Source organism: Sinohyriopsis cumingii, chromosome 3, assembly GCF_028554795.1.
Source record: "Sinohyriopsis cumingii isolate HCF-2022 chromosome 3, ASM2855479v2, whole genome shotgun sequence".
Lineage (NCBI taxonomy): Eukaryota > Metazoa > Mollusca > Bivalvia > Unionida > Unionidae > Sinohyriopsis > Sinohyriopsis cumingii.
In genome coordinates this window covers 49,564,683-49,580,721 of record NC_142963.1, presented here as the reverse complement: position 1 = coordinate 49,580,721, position 16,039 = coordinate 49,564,683, and the positions used below count along the sequence as shown (strand labels likewise).

The 16,039-nt window shown below is 34.9% G+C and overlaps 1 protein-coding gene across 1 annotated transcript in view; it reads left to right on the top strand.

Annotated features, from left to right (window-relative positions):
• Positions 1 to 16,039, top strand: part of LOC149802826 (uncharacterized) — a 349,692-nt gene that overhangs the window by 292,658 nt on the left and 40,995 nt on the right. The window contains exons 54-55 of the mRNA XM_089952278.1: positions 3,380 to 3,472; positions 7,790 to 7,987. Coding sequence (XP_089808404.1) covers positions 3,380 to 3,472; positions 7,790 to 7,987 — 291 coding nt within the window. The remainder of the gene's footprint in view (positions 1 to 3,379; positions 3,473 to 7,789; positions 7,988 to 16,039) is intronic.

Here is a 16,039-nt window from a genome sequence, read left to right as displayed (position 1 = left end):
AGATTAATACAGTTGCTTAGTTCAAGGATTAATACAGTTGCTTAGTTCAAGGATTAATACAGTTGCTTAGTTCAAGGATTAATACAGTTGCTTAGTTCAAGGGTTATTACAGTTGCTTAGTTCAAGGATTAATACAGTTGCTTAGTTCAAGGGTTAATACAGTTGCTTAGTTCAAGGATTAATGCAGTTGCTTAGTTCAATCAACAGTTATATGTAACAGCATATCCACGTTTGTAAACATGCTCTGCATCCCACGGTTGAAGTATGAAGTCATTTGAGATTTTGAATAGTACAGTTCCAAGATTTTTTGAATATACATAGGACTATGACATTCTTTGAACTAGTCCAGTTTATTGTTATCAAGGACTCACCAAAAAAGAGGAATATTAGGACAAACATCAAACTTTGGAAACATGCTATAAATAAGGTACTATTACATGCTCACTTTCTTAAGTTCATATCCATCATTTCAGCAAAACCAGGAATCACCAGCTTCTCAAAATTATGGATTTTCAATGTTTAAAAAAACAGATACTAGCTAAGTGTAACAGTGATCCAGTGTATCCCCCAGGGGTGTAAAAATGGGGGTTAAAAAAAAAATTGGTGTCAGAACTGGGGGTTAAATAAAAAAATGTGGGGGTCAAAAATGTATTGACATTTTCATACGACCCATACTTTTTCAGCTTGAAATAGGATATTGCAACATGCACAACATACTCTTTCTCTCTCTCTCTCAACATACAAATAAACCAACATGCACAGTTAACAAACAAATGTATTGTCCATTCAAAGAATAATTTTATTAGTTCATTTATTTTAATTCAAAGCCATAATTTTAACTGTCTCCTTATAATCTTTTTGAAGCAGTATTATAAACCAACACATTACATGTAAGTCAATACAAAAATCCAAAATAAATCTTTTAAACCAAATGGCAGTTAATTTACTGTCTGTCATAAAATGTGTGCTGTCATCGGTTTCATTTTACTTCATCCTAGAACACATTTATCCAAAAATCAAGGAGGATAATGATTCATCTTTTTTCTAATAATTTACACTTAAAATATAAGATCTTTCTTTTATTGCACCAAAGTTGCTCACTGTTACGGATCACTGCCATCTCACCTCTGTCTGTGTGAGTTCGAGTCTCGGATTTGGCTAATGTGGTTATGTGAGGAAGCTTGCCAGTAGCTTCTCGTGGGTCGGTGGTTCTTTCCGGGGAGTTCCCAGGTTCTTCCTCCACCATTTATATTGGCCGCCATGTATAGCCTATCTTGTGCTGAAAAATGGCATTAAACCCTACAACAACAACAACAGCAACAGCAGCAAAATTAAAAACCAACAAAATCTGCAATGACCCCCTGACATTGTAATCCAAATAGTGCATTTGTCTCCGCAAGTTTACTGATTTCTTTAATGTGAAAGAATTTCTTGGGTTATGTGTTCTCCAGATAGCTTGTGGCGAACAAGGGCATATTTTTTAAAATTTAACCCTGTCACTAGAGGACTATTCACTTTTGCAGTCTTTGCAATCATGCAATCAGAAGTCACACCAGTAATCCTAATGGATGTGCTGTATTCCAGCCAAGAGAATTATTTCATCCATTTTTCATTAAAGTTAGATTCACAGTTACTCTTTTGTGTTCTGCTTCTTTCACTTTCTCTGTTAATGACTCTTAATGCATGACGTTTTAATCTGGAGATCACTTTCTAGTGCAACAAGCATTGATGTTATACATCTAGACATCTTACTGAGCTCGATGGAAATTGCGTGAGAGCTTGCGAGATATGGGGAAGCTACTCCATCATAACATTGTCTATGCCAGTCTGATTGCCTTTTTCGTATGCTCCCTGTGTTAGACTCTGCTATACAAGTAGAGGTGTGCAATGCAGGAATCAGGGAACCAGTCTATGCCTATACTCGAAGTATACACTATGCCATCCCTCATCCAAAACATTGATATTAAATACATCCTGATTGCATTATGGGAATCCTTTATGTAAAAAAAGAAATGCACGGCAACAAAACATGTGCGTAAATTTTCTCCAGCGTGCATCCCTGATGCACAAATATGCATAAAGGGAAACACTGGTGATCAGCACAACAAGATATATAAATGAAGTCCTCAAGCATGAGCTAGCACACTGTCACCAAAACAGTACCAATAATAATAATCACTGGAACAAACAACATAAACCCTGATCTGCAGACACATTGTGCTATGGCAGATCAGGATCTTTTGTTGTTTGTAGTTTGCATTGACTTATAAGTGAGTATATACATCAATGGAAAACCTAAACTTCGATAATACAAACGGTTGTGATTGATAGGTACTACTTAAATATTGTAGTTGTACAGGGACAAATGTTTGGATGCTATTTTCTTTACAGCACAGAGGGTTGACAAATAATTAAGTTTCAATAGTGAGAACAAGTAGAGTGTGCATAAGATGTAACCTCTTAGATCATTATTTTGGACAGTCTAAAAGGACATGTTTTGCCATCTCACTACAGGAACAATACTTATTGCGAGTCACATGACTCAGATATAAATCAGAATTTAAACTATTGCAACTGCTCATAGCCTTTAATGCAAGACCTAAATATTTGATCTGCAGTGTAATGGTAGCAAGGAGTGATTTTCTTTCTCTTGATTTTGGAAGGCTTTGAAATTATATAATGAAGGATTCTCTCTTCTACAGGGAATGAGTTCTATGTTTTGGATCTTATAGGATAAAAACAATTGAGAGTGAATAACATTTGTTGATTGAGTAAAATAGTTTTTATGTTCAATACCTAGTCTGTGATAAATTTTCAGTAACCGAGTTAATTTATGCTTGTAATGGTGAGAGTTTAAGCTTTCCCACACACTGTATGTACCTTTCTAAATGGAACATTTTTTTCACAGTACATAATAAGTATTTAGATCAGCTGAGATTTGTGTTGTGAAAAATGAAATTATATGTATTAATAATTTGCCAAAAAAATATGTGACTGAACTCATTGTACAGTTTCATAGAATGCATTGTTTAATATTTGCTATGCCCTTAAACCCCTCATTTACAAATGTTTGCAAGACCTTTGAACTTGACATTTGCGGGAGGTGATATAAATTTTTAACCATTAATTTGAGCTCAGGATTCTGTGCCAGCCAGTCATAAAGAACATTACTTTTGTAATGCCCCTTTTAATTAGCAGAAAAGGAAAACTCAGTCTCTGTTTAATAATTGAAACTTTCTTATCTCCAGTTTTTTAGTGGAAGTTCCGGGTCTGAATAAATTTAAGGTGGCATGTTATATATGAATAGATAATTTTAGATATCATTCTTAACAGTCATCAGTCTGTTTTATTATTCTGTACATTTTGTATGATATTCTAGGTACCTATTCCTATGGGCAATATGATATTGTTTACACGGCTTTTGACCGTGATGGGAACTCGGCCACCTGCAGCTTCAGGGTCTATGTCACACGTAAGACTTTTTCTTTCGCAAAATAACTTTTTTTTCATAAATTATTTGATAATGCTTACATTTATTTTATGTAAATAATAAGGGCAGGTTTTAAGAGCAGAAAATTTTCTTTCCCAAAGTTATTCTCTGATATATTTTACCATGTGATCTAAGAAATGTTATAGCTTTACAAATGGGAAAGTGATAGGTGACAATATAAAATATACCCTATGTTAAATTTAGAAAAGACAATTAATAATATTTTAATTTTCAAATTGAAAACATGTTTCCCAGCTCCTCTTTCTCCAGTTTGCAAAAGCATTGTATGAACTAAAGAGGATACAACCTCCAGTTTGGAAAGATACTCACTATTTACATATATGTAAAACAGCATAATGAATGTGTTTGTTTATGAGTCCAACTGCAAACTGCGCAAATCCAGATCTGCAGGTGCATATTATATATATATATATATATATATATATATATATATATATATATATATATATATGTATATGTATATTAAAATCATAATGCACTAGCAGATGTTTGTTTTACTGATTGCCAGCATTATGCAGATTTGGATCTGTACAGTTTGCATTTGGTCTCATCTTTTAAGTCAGTATATACAGTAAGTTAAAGCTTTTCTGTCAATGCAATGTAAAGTACTTTCTTGAAAATAATGTTGCTGGACAGTTTATGTGTTGTTTTCTATGAAAAAGTACTGTGTTTACTCACTTGCCAGTGGAGTCCAACTGCAAACTGCACAGACCCAGCTCTGCCATAGCACGATGTACCAGCAGATCTTGGTCTTTGCAGTTTGTTAGGTGTAATCAGTAGAACAAACAGCAAATACCTGGTCTGTGGGCAAATTTTGCTTTGGCAGATCAGGATCTTTGTTGGTTGCAGTTTGACTTGTCTTATTAGCAAGTACTTATGGTACATGATACCATAAGCATCATACAACTAAAAATAGATTTTCATACAAGAAGCAAAATGTTTATGTAACATTATCAGTATCTTACGTTAGACAAAATCTCCCCGTATTTCAGGACTCGTGGACTTTATGGTAGCTTTACTATTCTAAAAAAATAGCAAAATATGTCATTTTCCATGGCACCATGTAAAAGGAAAAGTCATGACATCAGAAATGAGGTGTCATATTCTGACAGTCTATCATTGATTTTACTGTCACAAATTTGTAACCAGTCAGTAATCATATTATATATGTTAATGTATTAGACTAATCATGTTATATATGTTAATGTATTAGACTTAAGTATTTCAGGTTGTAAGTTTTTGTCTGATCTTAAATAAATTCACTGAATGACTCCATTCATTTTACGCCACTGTAAAACTCCTCTTTATATACACTGTTTCTTTGGTAATGTGATTATGGTGGGTGATCCAGTTAAATTTTGTTTTATCTTTGCTACTTATTTATTTTACATTACTTTAGTTTGTATACACTTGCCATGAGGTAGAGCATATCATGTTATGATGTCCATCTATCTGTCTGTCTGTTCCTTATTTATATTATGTTTAAAAACTCAAGTTCTCCACCTATTACCATTTTCAAATCTTCATAAATAGCTTGCATTCGGGGCAAGGAAGAAAACTGGCTCAATTGTAAATGGTCAAGATCACAGAGATTGAAGAAGGAAGACTGTTCCACACAATAACTTTAAATATATACCAGACACATAGACCAAACTTTATAAAAGGCTTGCACTGTAGATAAAAAAAGAAATCTTTTGATTGGGGTTAAAGGTCAAGGTCAGCAACTCAAGAAGAAAACTGATTTATAAATGATATCTTAAGTTCTTTGTCACATACTTTGTTCAGACTTGCATTTGAGACAAAGAAAAATATATTTATTCCTTTTGAAGTCAAATGGTCCAAGTTGAAGGTGACATTGACAGAAAGAAGGAAAAACAATTTCCAGTAACCTAATTTAATTCATCTGCACATACCTTGACAAAACCTTGTAGATGGCTTTCATAGGAGACAATGAAGACACCTATTGATTTTTGGAGATAAAAGGTCAAATGTTACAATCTGATTTATTTTTTAAGGAGGAAAATGGTTTCAGCAACATAACTCAAAGTCCTACATGACAAACCATGACCAAACTTTATGGATGGCTTGCATTTGAGACAAGAAAGGCATGCATAGATTTAGGTCTCAATAAGTGAAAGGTCAAGATCACCAAGACTGAAATAAGAAAAATTGTTTTTACAAAATAACTCCAGTTCTGTGTCTTTTACCTTGGCCTCCATTTGTGGATGACTTGCATGTGAGAAAAGGCAGATGTGTATATTGTATTGATAAGGGAGAGCATATAATTTAGTATTTCTAGGCAACATTGCTTAGCAATAGCAGCATATTACACAAGTTAAATATGTACTATGATCCTTAGTATCTGAGACTACAACAAATGAAAGAGGGTTTTATGTAAAAGAAACATAATAATAATACTACCATATGTACTTGCATATAGGCTGATGCAAACTTCATAGACCCAGATCTGCTGCCACATAATGCACTGGCAGATCTGGGTCTATGCATTTTGTTAAGAGAAATCAGTTGAACAAGCAATATAGACCCTAATCTGCAGGTGTATTATGCTACAGCAGTTCAGGGTCTTTGTTTTATTTGCAATTTGAGTTGACTTATAAGCAAGTATATATGGTAATACTATTTTACCAGATAGCTGGTGTATAATGTACTATTTACAGTACTTGGTTTGGCTTATTAGAACCAACGATAATGCGAGTTCACACAAGTAAATATCATGTGTTGGTGTTTTTATGCACTGTTATGACATGGCTTTAATGAAACATCCCTCATTACAAAGTTCCTCATTTACAACATGGTCACTTCAACCAGGAATAACATTATACAGAGGGAGTAATTGTTTCTTGATACACAGGCATGGCACCAGTCTTCCACAAAAATATTGTTTCTTGATACACAGGCATGACACCAGTCTTCAACACAAATATTGTTTCTTGACACACAGGCATGGCACCAATCGTCCACACAAATTTTTTTTATTGATACACAGGCATGACACCAGTCTTCCACAAAAATATTGTTTCTTGATACACAGGCATGACACCAGTCTTCCACAAAAATATTGTTTCTTGATACACAGGCATGGCACCAGTCTTCCACACAAATATTTTTTCTTCATACACTGGCATGACACCAGTCTTCCACACAAATATTGTTTCTTGATACACAGGCATGACACCAGTCTTCTACACAAATATTGTTTCTTGATACACAGGCATGGCACCAGTCTTCAACACAAATATTGTTTCTTGATACACAGGCATGACACCAGTCTTCCACACAAATATTTTTTCTTGATACACAGGCATGACACCAGTTTTCTAAACAAATATTGTTTCTTGATACACAGGCATGACACCAGTCTTCCACACAAATATTTTTTCTTGATACACAGGCATGACACCAGTCTTCCACACAAATATTTTTTCTTGATACACAGGCATGACACCAGTTTTCTACACAAATATTGTTTCTTGATACACAGGCATGACACCAGTCTTCCACACAAATATTTTTTCTTGATGGACAGGCATGGCACCAGTCTTCAACACAAATATTGTTTCTTGATACACAGGCATGACACCAGTCTTCCACACAAATATTTTTTCTTGATGCACAGGCATGGCACCAGTCTTCAAAACAAATATTTTTTCTTGATACACAGGCATGACACCAGTCTTCCACACAAATATTGTTTCTTGATACACAGGCATGGCACCAATCGTCCACACAAATATTGTTTCTTGATACACAGGCATGACACCAGTCTTCCACAAAAATATTGTTTCTTGATACACAGGCATGGCACCAGTCTTCAACACAAATATTTTTTCTTGATACACAGGCATGACACCAGTCTTACACACAAATATTGTTTCTTGATACACAGGCATGACACCTGTCTTCTACACAAATATTGTTTCTTGATACACAGGCATGGCACCAGTCTTCCACACAAATATTTTTTCTTGATACACAGGCATGACACCAGTCTTCCACACAAATATTGTTTCTTGATACACAAGCATGACACCAGTCTTCCACACAAATATTTTTTCTTGATGCACAGGCATGACACCAGTCTTCAACACAAATATTGTTTCTTGATGCACAGGCATGGCACCAGTCTTCCACACAAATATTGTTTCTTGATACACAGGCATGGCACTAGTCTTCCACATAAATGTTATTGCTTGATACACAGGTATGGCACCAGTCTTCCACACAAACCTTGTTTCATAAGCATTTTTTATATTGCAGCCAGACAATGTGAGATCCCATCCCCACCACTAAATGGTGTCAGAGACTGTGGTCATTGGAGTCAAGGGCAATATTGTAGAATCAAATGCATGGGTAATAAAGATTTCACACAGCCTACTGCGCTACTATACAATTGTGGAAAAGAAGGCTTTTGGGACCCTCCCAGGGGGCGTGTCTTTAGGTTCCCACCTTGTTCAGGTAAGTTAACTTTCAATTGGAACTTCTTTATTCTTACTTTAGCAATCTATCACATAAGATTCCTGTTTATTGGCAATATGAATTTGTTTTACAGTTATACATGTAGTAGGCCAAATTGATAAAACACATGCAAACGTGTCGTGGCATTGTTGTAAAACATATTAAACACTCTTTTAAGGACCTTGTATTTTGCTGATTCAAATCAACCTGACACCTAATTCTAAGATTTCTGTCATCCTCCATCAATATCACACTGCCTAATATCATTCTTCTCTCAAATTTTACATTTATGAAGGATTCTGGAAAAATATTCAGAATTTCTTTTTTGTTAATTAAGCTTGAAGTCATGAACTTAGCATTAATATTTGTGTTTTTAAGCATGAGTAAGTACAGAGTGTTTTAGCCTCCATTATTTTTAATTTTCTGTGCTTAGTGTCTAATGTAAGGAACAATTGAAAAAAAACTGCAGAATCATACCTATCAGCTCACATGCTGGGACAAAAAGCTACTGATTTGGGGTTTGTTCCATGCCTACTTCCTGATCTCATAATATCTCACAATTTTTGCAGAGAACTCATTATTTAATTATGCTTGCCAATTTTCATTTTTCCGAAAAGAAATCGTACATAAATAGTGGTATCATACACAGTCCATAGAAACCATGTTCATTTTGATCACCAGTGTATATTGTTGTGACATTGTTCTGTGCCACTACTGGAAATAAGTGTACATCATGACTTGTAACTTGTTCTAATGCTGTGCAAAGTACCGCATCGCCGCAGAAAAATATGATGATTACCTTACATGTATCTCTACATAAATGTTGAGTATTCCATAACTGTGGATCAGTCCATCTTTTTTCTTCATTTGCTCTTGGTTGAATTGAAATATAATATTTTGAAGCACAGATAGGAGACATATTTGGTGGGGGGCCCTGAGTGGCCGAGTGGTCCAAAGTGCTCACCATTAGGGATCATTGCCATCTCACCTGTCTGCATGGGTTCGAGTCTTGGGCTTGGCAAATGTGGGTACATGAGAAAGTTTGCCAGTAGCTTCACGTGGGTCAGTGGTTCTTTCTGGGGTTTTCTTGGGTTCTTCCTCCACCATTCATACTGGCTGCCATGTATAGTCTATCTTGTGCTGAAAAATGTCATTAAACCGTACAACAACAGCATATTTTTTGTGTTGACCTGTTACAGTAACATTGACACATCACATACATTTTTACCCAAGCGCAGAGATCATGGCAGCCCACTCTGATGCAGAGGTTAATTTACCAATATAAAGGCTGAGCGGTTTATAAGTTAGGATCATGTGCTGTCAGTTTTGTCTTTCTTCTGTCCTTTGTAAATGTTACATTTTTATTGTAATTAATATGTGCCTTAAATATAGTTATCGATGATATTTGATTATTAATATTGAATATCTTTCTAAAATGTTTTTTTGTAACCATAATCATAATTTTACTGATAAAAAACTATTTAAAGTTAAATGTGTTTTGTGGTATTTTGTCAAAAATGGGCTATATTTGGTGGAAACAATGCTCAGGAATACCTATTTTAAGTCCCAATCTCCTTTTTTTTTAAATTCAGTGTCCCTACTTTGCTTTTAAAATGTTGATAGGTATGCAGAATGGGTGCTTTTAATTGGTGTTTTATTGCTCAGTAGGTTATTTAGTACAGAGGCATTTTGAGTAAAGGGCTTTTCCCAAGGATGAAACATAGTGGCTGATCCAGACAGATCTGATCACACCATTTGATTTGCAAGTTTGGCATGCTGCTCTACTGTGGCTCCACACAGAATAAGTGTAGTAGCAGTAATAACTAGATGCTCTTGTACACCACATTAGTCTGTGTTTTAGTCTAATTTACCAGTTTTAATTGTTGCTAATTGATTTGCTTCCAGTTGGAAGTTGAGAAGTGACTTCTTGTTTCTGTGTATGTAGGTCAGAGTTATGGGAAAGTATGTAGATGAGTTTTATGCCAGATTTTGTAATGGCAAAAATATTTTCATCAACATCAGGTGTTGTACTGGCTCTACACATGCAATTATATTAAAATAGACAAAATAATCATTATCTTTTATGAAAATATTATAAATTTTCTACCTTGAATAAAAAAAACTGATTGATATCTTCATTACAGTGCATTTATTCAGAAACATCATATCCAAGAATAGTAGGGGTGAAACGATACAACTGTGCAATGATACAACTGTGCCCCATATCGATATGATTCCTGATACTCAGTTAGTGATACAATACATTATTGATAAAAATGTGATCTTGATGGTCTTTCCATCTCTTTAAGGTCTGTCAGTGGTAGTTGATGTCCATTTATGCATGTTGACATAATGGTTGTATTTCCAGTATGCTGTATACCGACAGACATAGACTTAGCATCTTATATGCCATTCTCATCCATGACATGATAGTTTCAAACAGTCTATCAGTTAGTTGTTAGTGATTTTTATTAAAATATTATAGGCCATTTAAGACTGCTCCATCTGGTAAAATGCAGGACTCACTTTGGCCACCATGCCCTTGGTTTTGCACTGCAATAAATGCTTTAAAATTTTTTATTACCAATCTTATGTCCTACTTTAAAGTTGGAAGACATTACGATGTTATCTTCAAAACAGAAGAAGTGATGCAGTTGCCTTGTTCATGGAAAATCTCATCTAGAACAAGTCCAAGCGTGGGAGTGGGGATGAATACTAAAAAAATCTATCACATTGTACTTCCTGCAAATACATAATAATGCCACAGACACACACACGTTATTGTTCATGAAGAAGGAAAAATGTTGATAACACCAACTCTCCTTCTATAAATTAAAAATAAAAATGTATGCGAGGAGATAATTCAATGCTAATTTTAATTATCTTGTAGTCATGTTCAGTCACTGGTTAAATATATCGGCATAACAGGAGGGTTCCAAATTTGTTCCACATCATGACCAATTTTGTGCAAAGTTTTTCCCTTGCTTTGCTAATGCTTCCTGTGTGTCAAGCATGGAATAAGCTACATTATATTCTGATTGGTATTTATTGTTTACCTTGGACTGGAACAAACAGGACTGGAACAAACAGTAACCACTAATGAATGTAACATTTTCCACTGCTTGACACACCAGAAGACTGGAACAAACAGTAACCACCAATGAATGTAACATTTTCCACTGCTTGACACACCAGAAGACTGGAACAAACAGTAACCACCAATGAATGTAACATTTTCCACTGCCTGACACACCAGAAGTGAGGCTTTCGAATTTGACTCATAGTAGACAAGATATGAATCGCATAAAAGTGATGAGTAATGTACTCATTATACATGAGGAACACATTTGCAATGTCTCCTTTATGCTGGTCATCCTGTTGGGATAAGATAATTAGCAGGATATTGGTAAGAGGGGACATATTATGAACCACATCACCTTGTGTTACTTTATGTCAATAGGTTTTCTTCTTTCTACTGACAAAAATAAGTGTATCCACCTGCAACAACTGACTCAGGTGACTTCTCAGTTTCAAGAATAATAAGGCAAATGACTAATAATTATTTATAACTACTCAGTGCTGAAGATTAAAGTAACTTTTGTAGGGAAAGTTTCATTTTGTATAGATTCTCCACCTCTTTCATTGATATGTGTATTGGGATGGGAAAGATTTTGCTGCATCAGTATACTGATGAATCATTTCACGCCTAATGATGAGGGAGAGCAAACTGGTTACATGCAGTTCACAGACTGACTTGAATGAATAATTGCTAGTGACCCCTTTGTTAAAATATTAGGTGGACTAGATGATTATACTAATAACTGTTATCGAAGTAAGCTTTACTGATTACTATGGTGACTTGACCATTAGAACTGTCAGCCTTGTGATAGCTTCAGAAATAAACCATGTTTAGTTTCTATTCTTTTATCATTATTGTTTAATTAGCAATTTCAACACAAGTCCCTTATAAAACTCATTGCTGGAAACAATTTCTAGTCAGCAGCTAGTTTATATGAGGGTCAAGATAATGTTACTTTCAAGAAATACTACATTGAGAATCGAGCTATTCTTCTGTTTCTGTAGAGAAACACACTGACTCGGAACATATGTCATCATCAGGTGTGCCTGACTCTGGTACCAGTTTTTCCCTGTTTAAAACTGGTCAGGTATGCCATATTGGTGTGACTTTCTACATACATGTGAAGAATTTTTCTCCTGCTATTACGGTTATCTTCCATCCCTCCCAGAAATCTCCTGTGTACACAAAATTACTATTGAAAAAGTAATTTTTTCCGTTTTTTTCACGTTTTGGTTCCAGCTTGGTATATTTATGGTAATGGGTTCTTTAGGAAAAAATGATATGATGTCATCACGTTACATCCAGGTATCGCCTATCTCCAGAGGTTCAAGTCAACAATCAATACACTGGAGAGCAAACATGACTACAATGTTGTGAAGTATTGAAGGATGAGTCAACAGAGTAATCAGCACAACATAACTACAATTTGATTTTGCTATCATCATCATTATCATCATCATAACCGTCATCGTTAAAACGATGTCGCTCAAGCAAAATATTAGTAATGAGAGGGACCGACCATTTAGTTTTCCAAGGGCTTTTATTGTGACCCTCAAATAGTTTGCGAAAAAGTACTCTTGCTCTGATTTATGAAAAATCTGAATGTCATATTATGTTGGATTATTTTTTATCTTGAGATAAAGGGAAAAACACAATATCATTGATCATTAAATAGTCAGTCCCTAACTTTCTGTACTTTATCAAAATTGAGTGTACACATATTCCTTTATAGAGGTTAATAATATGTGGAAATTAAATAGAAACACTATATAATGTCATTCTTTTCAACTTACCAGTCGGGGCCCCGAGTGGCCGAGAGGTCTAAAGCGCTCTCCGTTACGGATCACTGCCATCTCACCTCTGTCTGCATGGGTTCGAGTCTTGGATTCAGCTAATGTGGGTATGTGAGAAAGCATGCCAGTAGCTTCTCATGGGTCGGTGGTTCTTTCCGGGGTTTTCCCAGGTTCTTCCTCCACCATTAATACTGGCCGCCATGTATAGCCTATCGTGTGCTGAAAAATGGCGTTAAACCCTACAACAACAACAACATCAACAACAACTTACCAGTTTGGCTGGTAATTTAGAAAGGCTTGTATTAAGATTTGTCAGTCTTGTTTTTAAGCGATCTGGTGATTAGAAATCTGTTGGCTGGCTTTACGGGTTAAGGGCTGAGACAGGAATTTGAGTAGATTCATTTTAATTCCAAAACTGAAGCTGGCATTGGATAATAAATCTCCGAGTTGAACTGGGATGTGGCCACATGATTTCATTGCCAATTTCCAAATATAATCGTTAGAAAATTTATTTAATCCCCATTTTCATGTCTGCTGCAAATGACAACATTGTGCAAATCGTACATTTACACGACATCTGTGCACATAGATAAGAATGCTAAAGAAAGTACTGAACAAATTGCACAGCCTCCATTTTGGAGAGTGGAGAATCTGACCCATTTGTTTGAATAGCATGTTAATGCTATAGTATTTTAACACCATCGCATTTGTTTGTACCCCTTACTGATTTAAAACACGAAAAGCATCAAGGATATAAAATATGGAAAAAAATTCATTTCATTCATTGATTTATAATTTCTAACCTAATTGTCACTTGTGGGTCCCTAGTACTGTCTGTTTATTAGTGTTTCAAAGCAAATGGAAGTTCCTGAATGTAATCAAGCAGACAGCCTGTTCACTGTCCTTTTCTGGTTTCTAGAATATTTCATTTCAGTAAAACATGGTTGTCAGCATCCAATATTTTCAATGTCTAGTTTCAATATTTCTGAAAGAATTTTAACAAATAAAAAGGAGGAACACTTGTATGCATGTGTTCAAAGAGATCTAACTCCAAAATGCATGGAATTATTGAAATTATCAAAGATGGTAAACTTCATTACATCTGTTGTTTGAAAACAGACTTGGCCATGCAAACATACTGACCATGTTCCTGAAGAAACTCCCATTTGATTCAAAACGCCAACAAGCTGACACTGTTTGGGACCCCCAGCAACAATCAGGTTATTGCTTAAGTTTTGTTAATTATTTTATATCCTTGATGCTTTTTGTTTTTAAAATAAATTTGCTTCGAATGCCTTGTTTCTTTCTATTTGGTAGTTCTCCTGCCTGAGTTCTCATTCTTACTGCAGAAACCTTGTCTAGTTTGAGCTCGAATTCAAGAGCCTTTTCTAGTTTTAGCTCAGATTCTTTCAGTTGCCTTTTCCAGTTTTAACTCTGAATCTCTCAGAAGCCTTATATAGTTTTAGCCCTGATTATTTCAGTAGCTTTGTCTAGTTTGAGATCATATTCTCAAGGAGTTTTTCAGTGAAGTTCATTGATAATTTTCCATGTAGCATCCTGGTGAAAAATGTATATCTCTCAACTTTTTCATTTTTTCGGTGGCTGCAGTAATTATCGAAGACTTTTCAAAACAATTTCAAATTCTCTTTTTTCTACAGTGAAGGTCATAGTCTCAAAACTCTCTTAACCCTAGTTGCCAGTCAAATTAAGGAACATTTTAATCTTAAGAGTGCCATTGTTTCTTTTCATTACTAAATCTATGTGTGCAGTTAATATCTACAAGACTTTTTATATCAGAGTTCATTTTATCGGGGACGAGTATATGTTCCATTATGGGATAATTAGCGATAATTATCCCCAAATCTTGGGTTGTTCAGAAATGGCACAAATAACAATAAAATGTCAATCAGTTCAGCTGATTATCCATACTAATGCATTGTTTCATTCACCCATGAAATCAGTCACTGCTGCATCACACCTGACAATGTTTAATGATCACAAGTTACGTTGCAGTTATTCAGTCACATGGCATGAATGGAAAGATAGAGAGCACTTCAATTACATACATATTACATGGTTGACTTACATGAATGCTAGCAATACCTATACTAAAATATTAAGTTGAATGAACTTACTGCAGTTTAAAGCATCTAGTTTTAATAGGTGTCTGCTTGCCATGAAAGGCTGTTGTGATGCATCCTTGGGTGAGACACCTTGCTCTAATTGTCTCCGCACTAAATACTTGTGTTGCAGGGCCATAAAACATCAAATATTTAAACAGTTAAAATTAGCTCATTCATCATTTTTGTATGAAATATTGGATAAATGTATTTATCTGTTTAAAGTTTTAATTCTCAAAGTATTTAATGACACAGCATTTGATTTTGGGGTTGAAAAAGGATTTCACTCTTGACTTTGACATTTGGCTATAGAATTGTAATGTTGTAGGTAACAGAATTTTATAAATTAACACAAAAGCTGATTTTAAAGTGTATTTCTTCTGCTTCATCTATAATTATAAATTTATTATTAAAACCATAGATTGATCATTTGGGGCATAATCAATGGGTTTGTGAGGGTAAGAAGGGAAGATAAGTTGATCTGTGGCAAGGCATTATCAACCTTGTTTTCCTGATGCATTGAATCAAAATTTCACATACAAGAGCAATTAGTTCACTTAAATTAATCCCCTTGCATTACCTGAACTATTTAATATTTTTATTTTAAGCTGATTGCTTCAGAGAACCAGTCAGTGAGATTTAAGTAAATTCTGTAGGATCTGATTTTTTTTCATAAGCCATCCATGATACAAAATATCTGCAACCAATTATTGTTTGGTTCACCTGTATTAATAAGCTGAAGTTAGTGTGGAATAGGGACATGGAAGTGATCAGTTCCATTTCATTATGTTCACTCAGACCTTGTTAGGCTATGAGAGGACTTGAAAAGTACAGTCTTTTTTAAAATATCATCCAGAAAATATCTTAGCAAAAGAAATGTATTATTGTGTGAGAAATGAAACTCAGAAATTAAGACTTTAAGATGGTTAAAACATCAGTTTGAATGTTCCTTACACGGTAAGACAATGTAGGTTTGCCCATCATATATGTCAAAGTTGGGGATTGAAACTAAAACTACAGAGATGCAATGAAATTAAAGCTGACCATTACAGTCATTTGG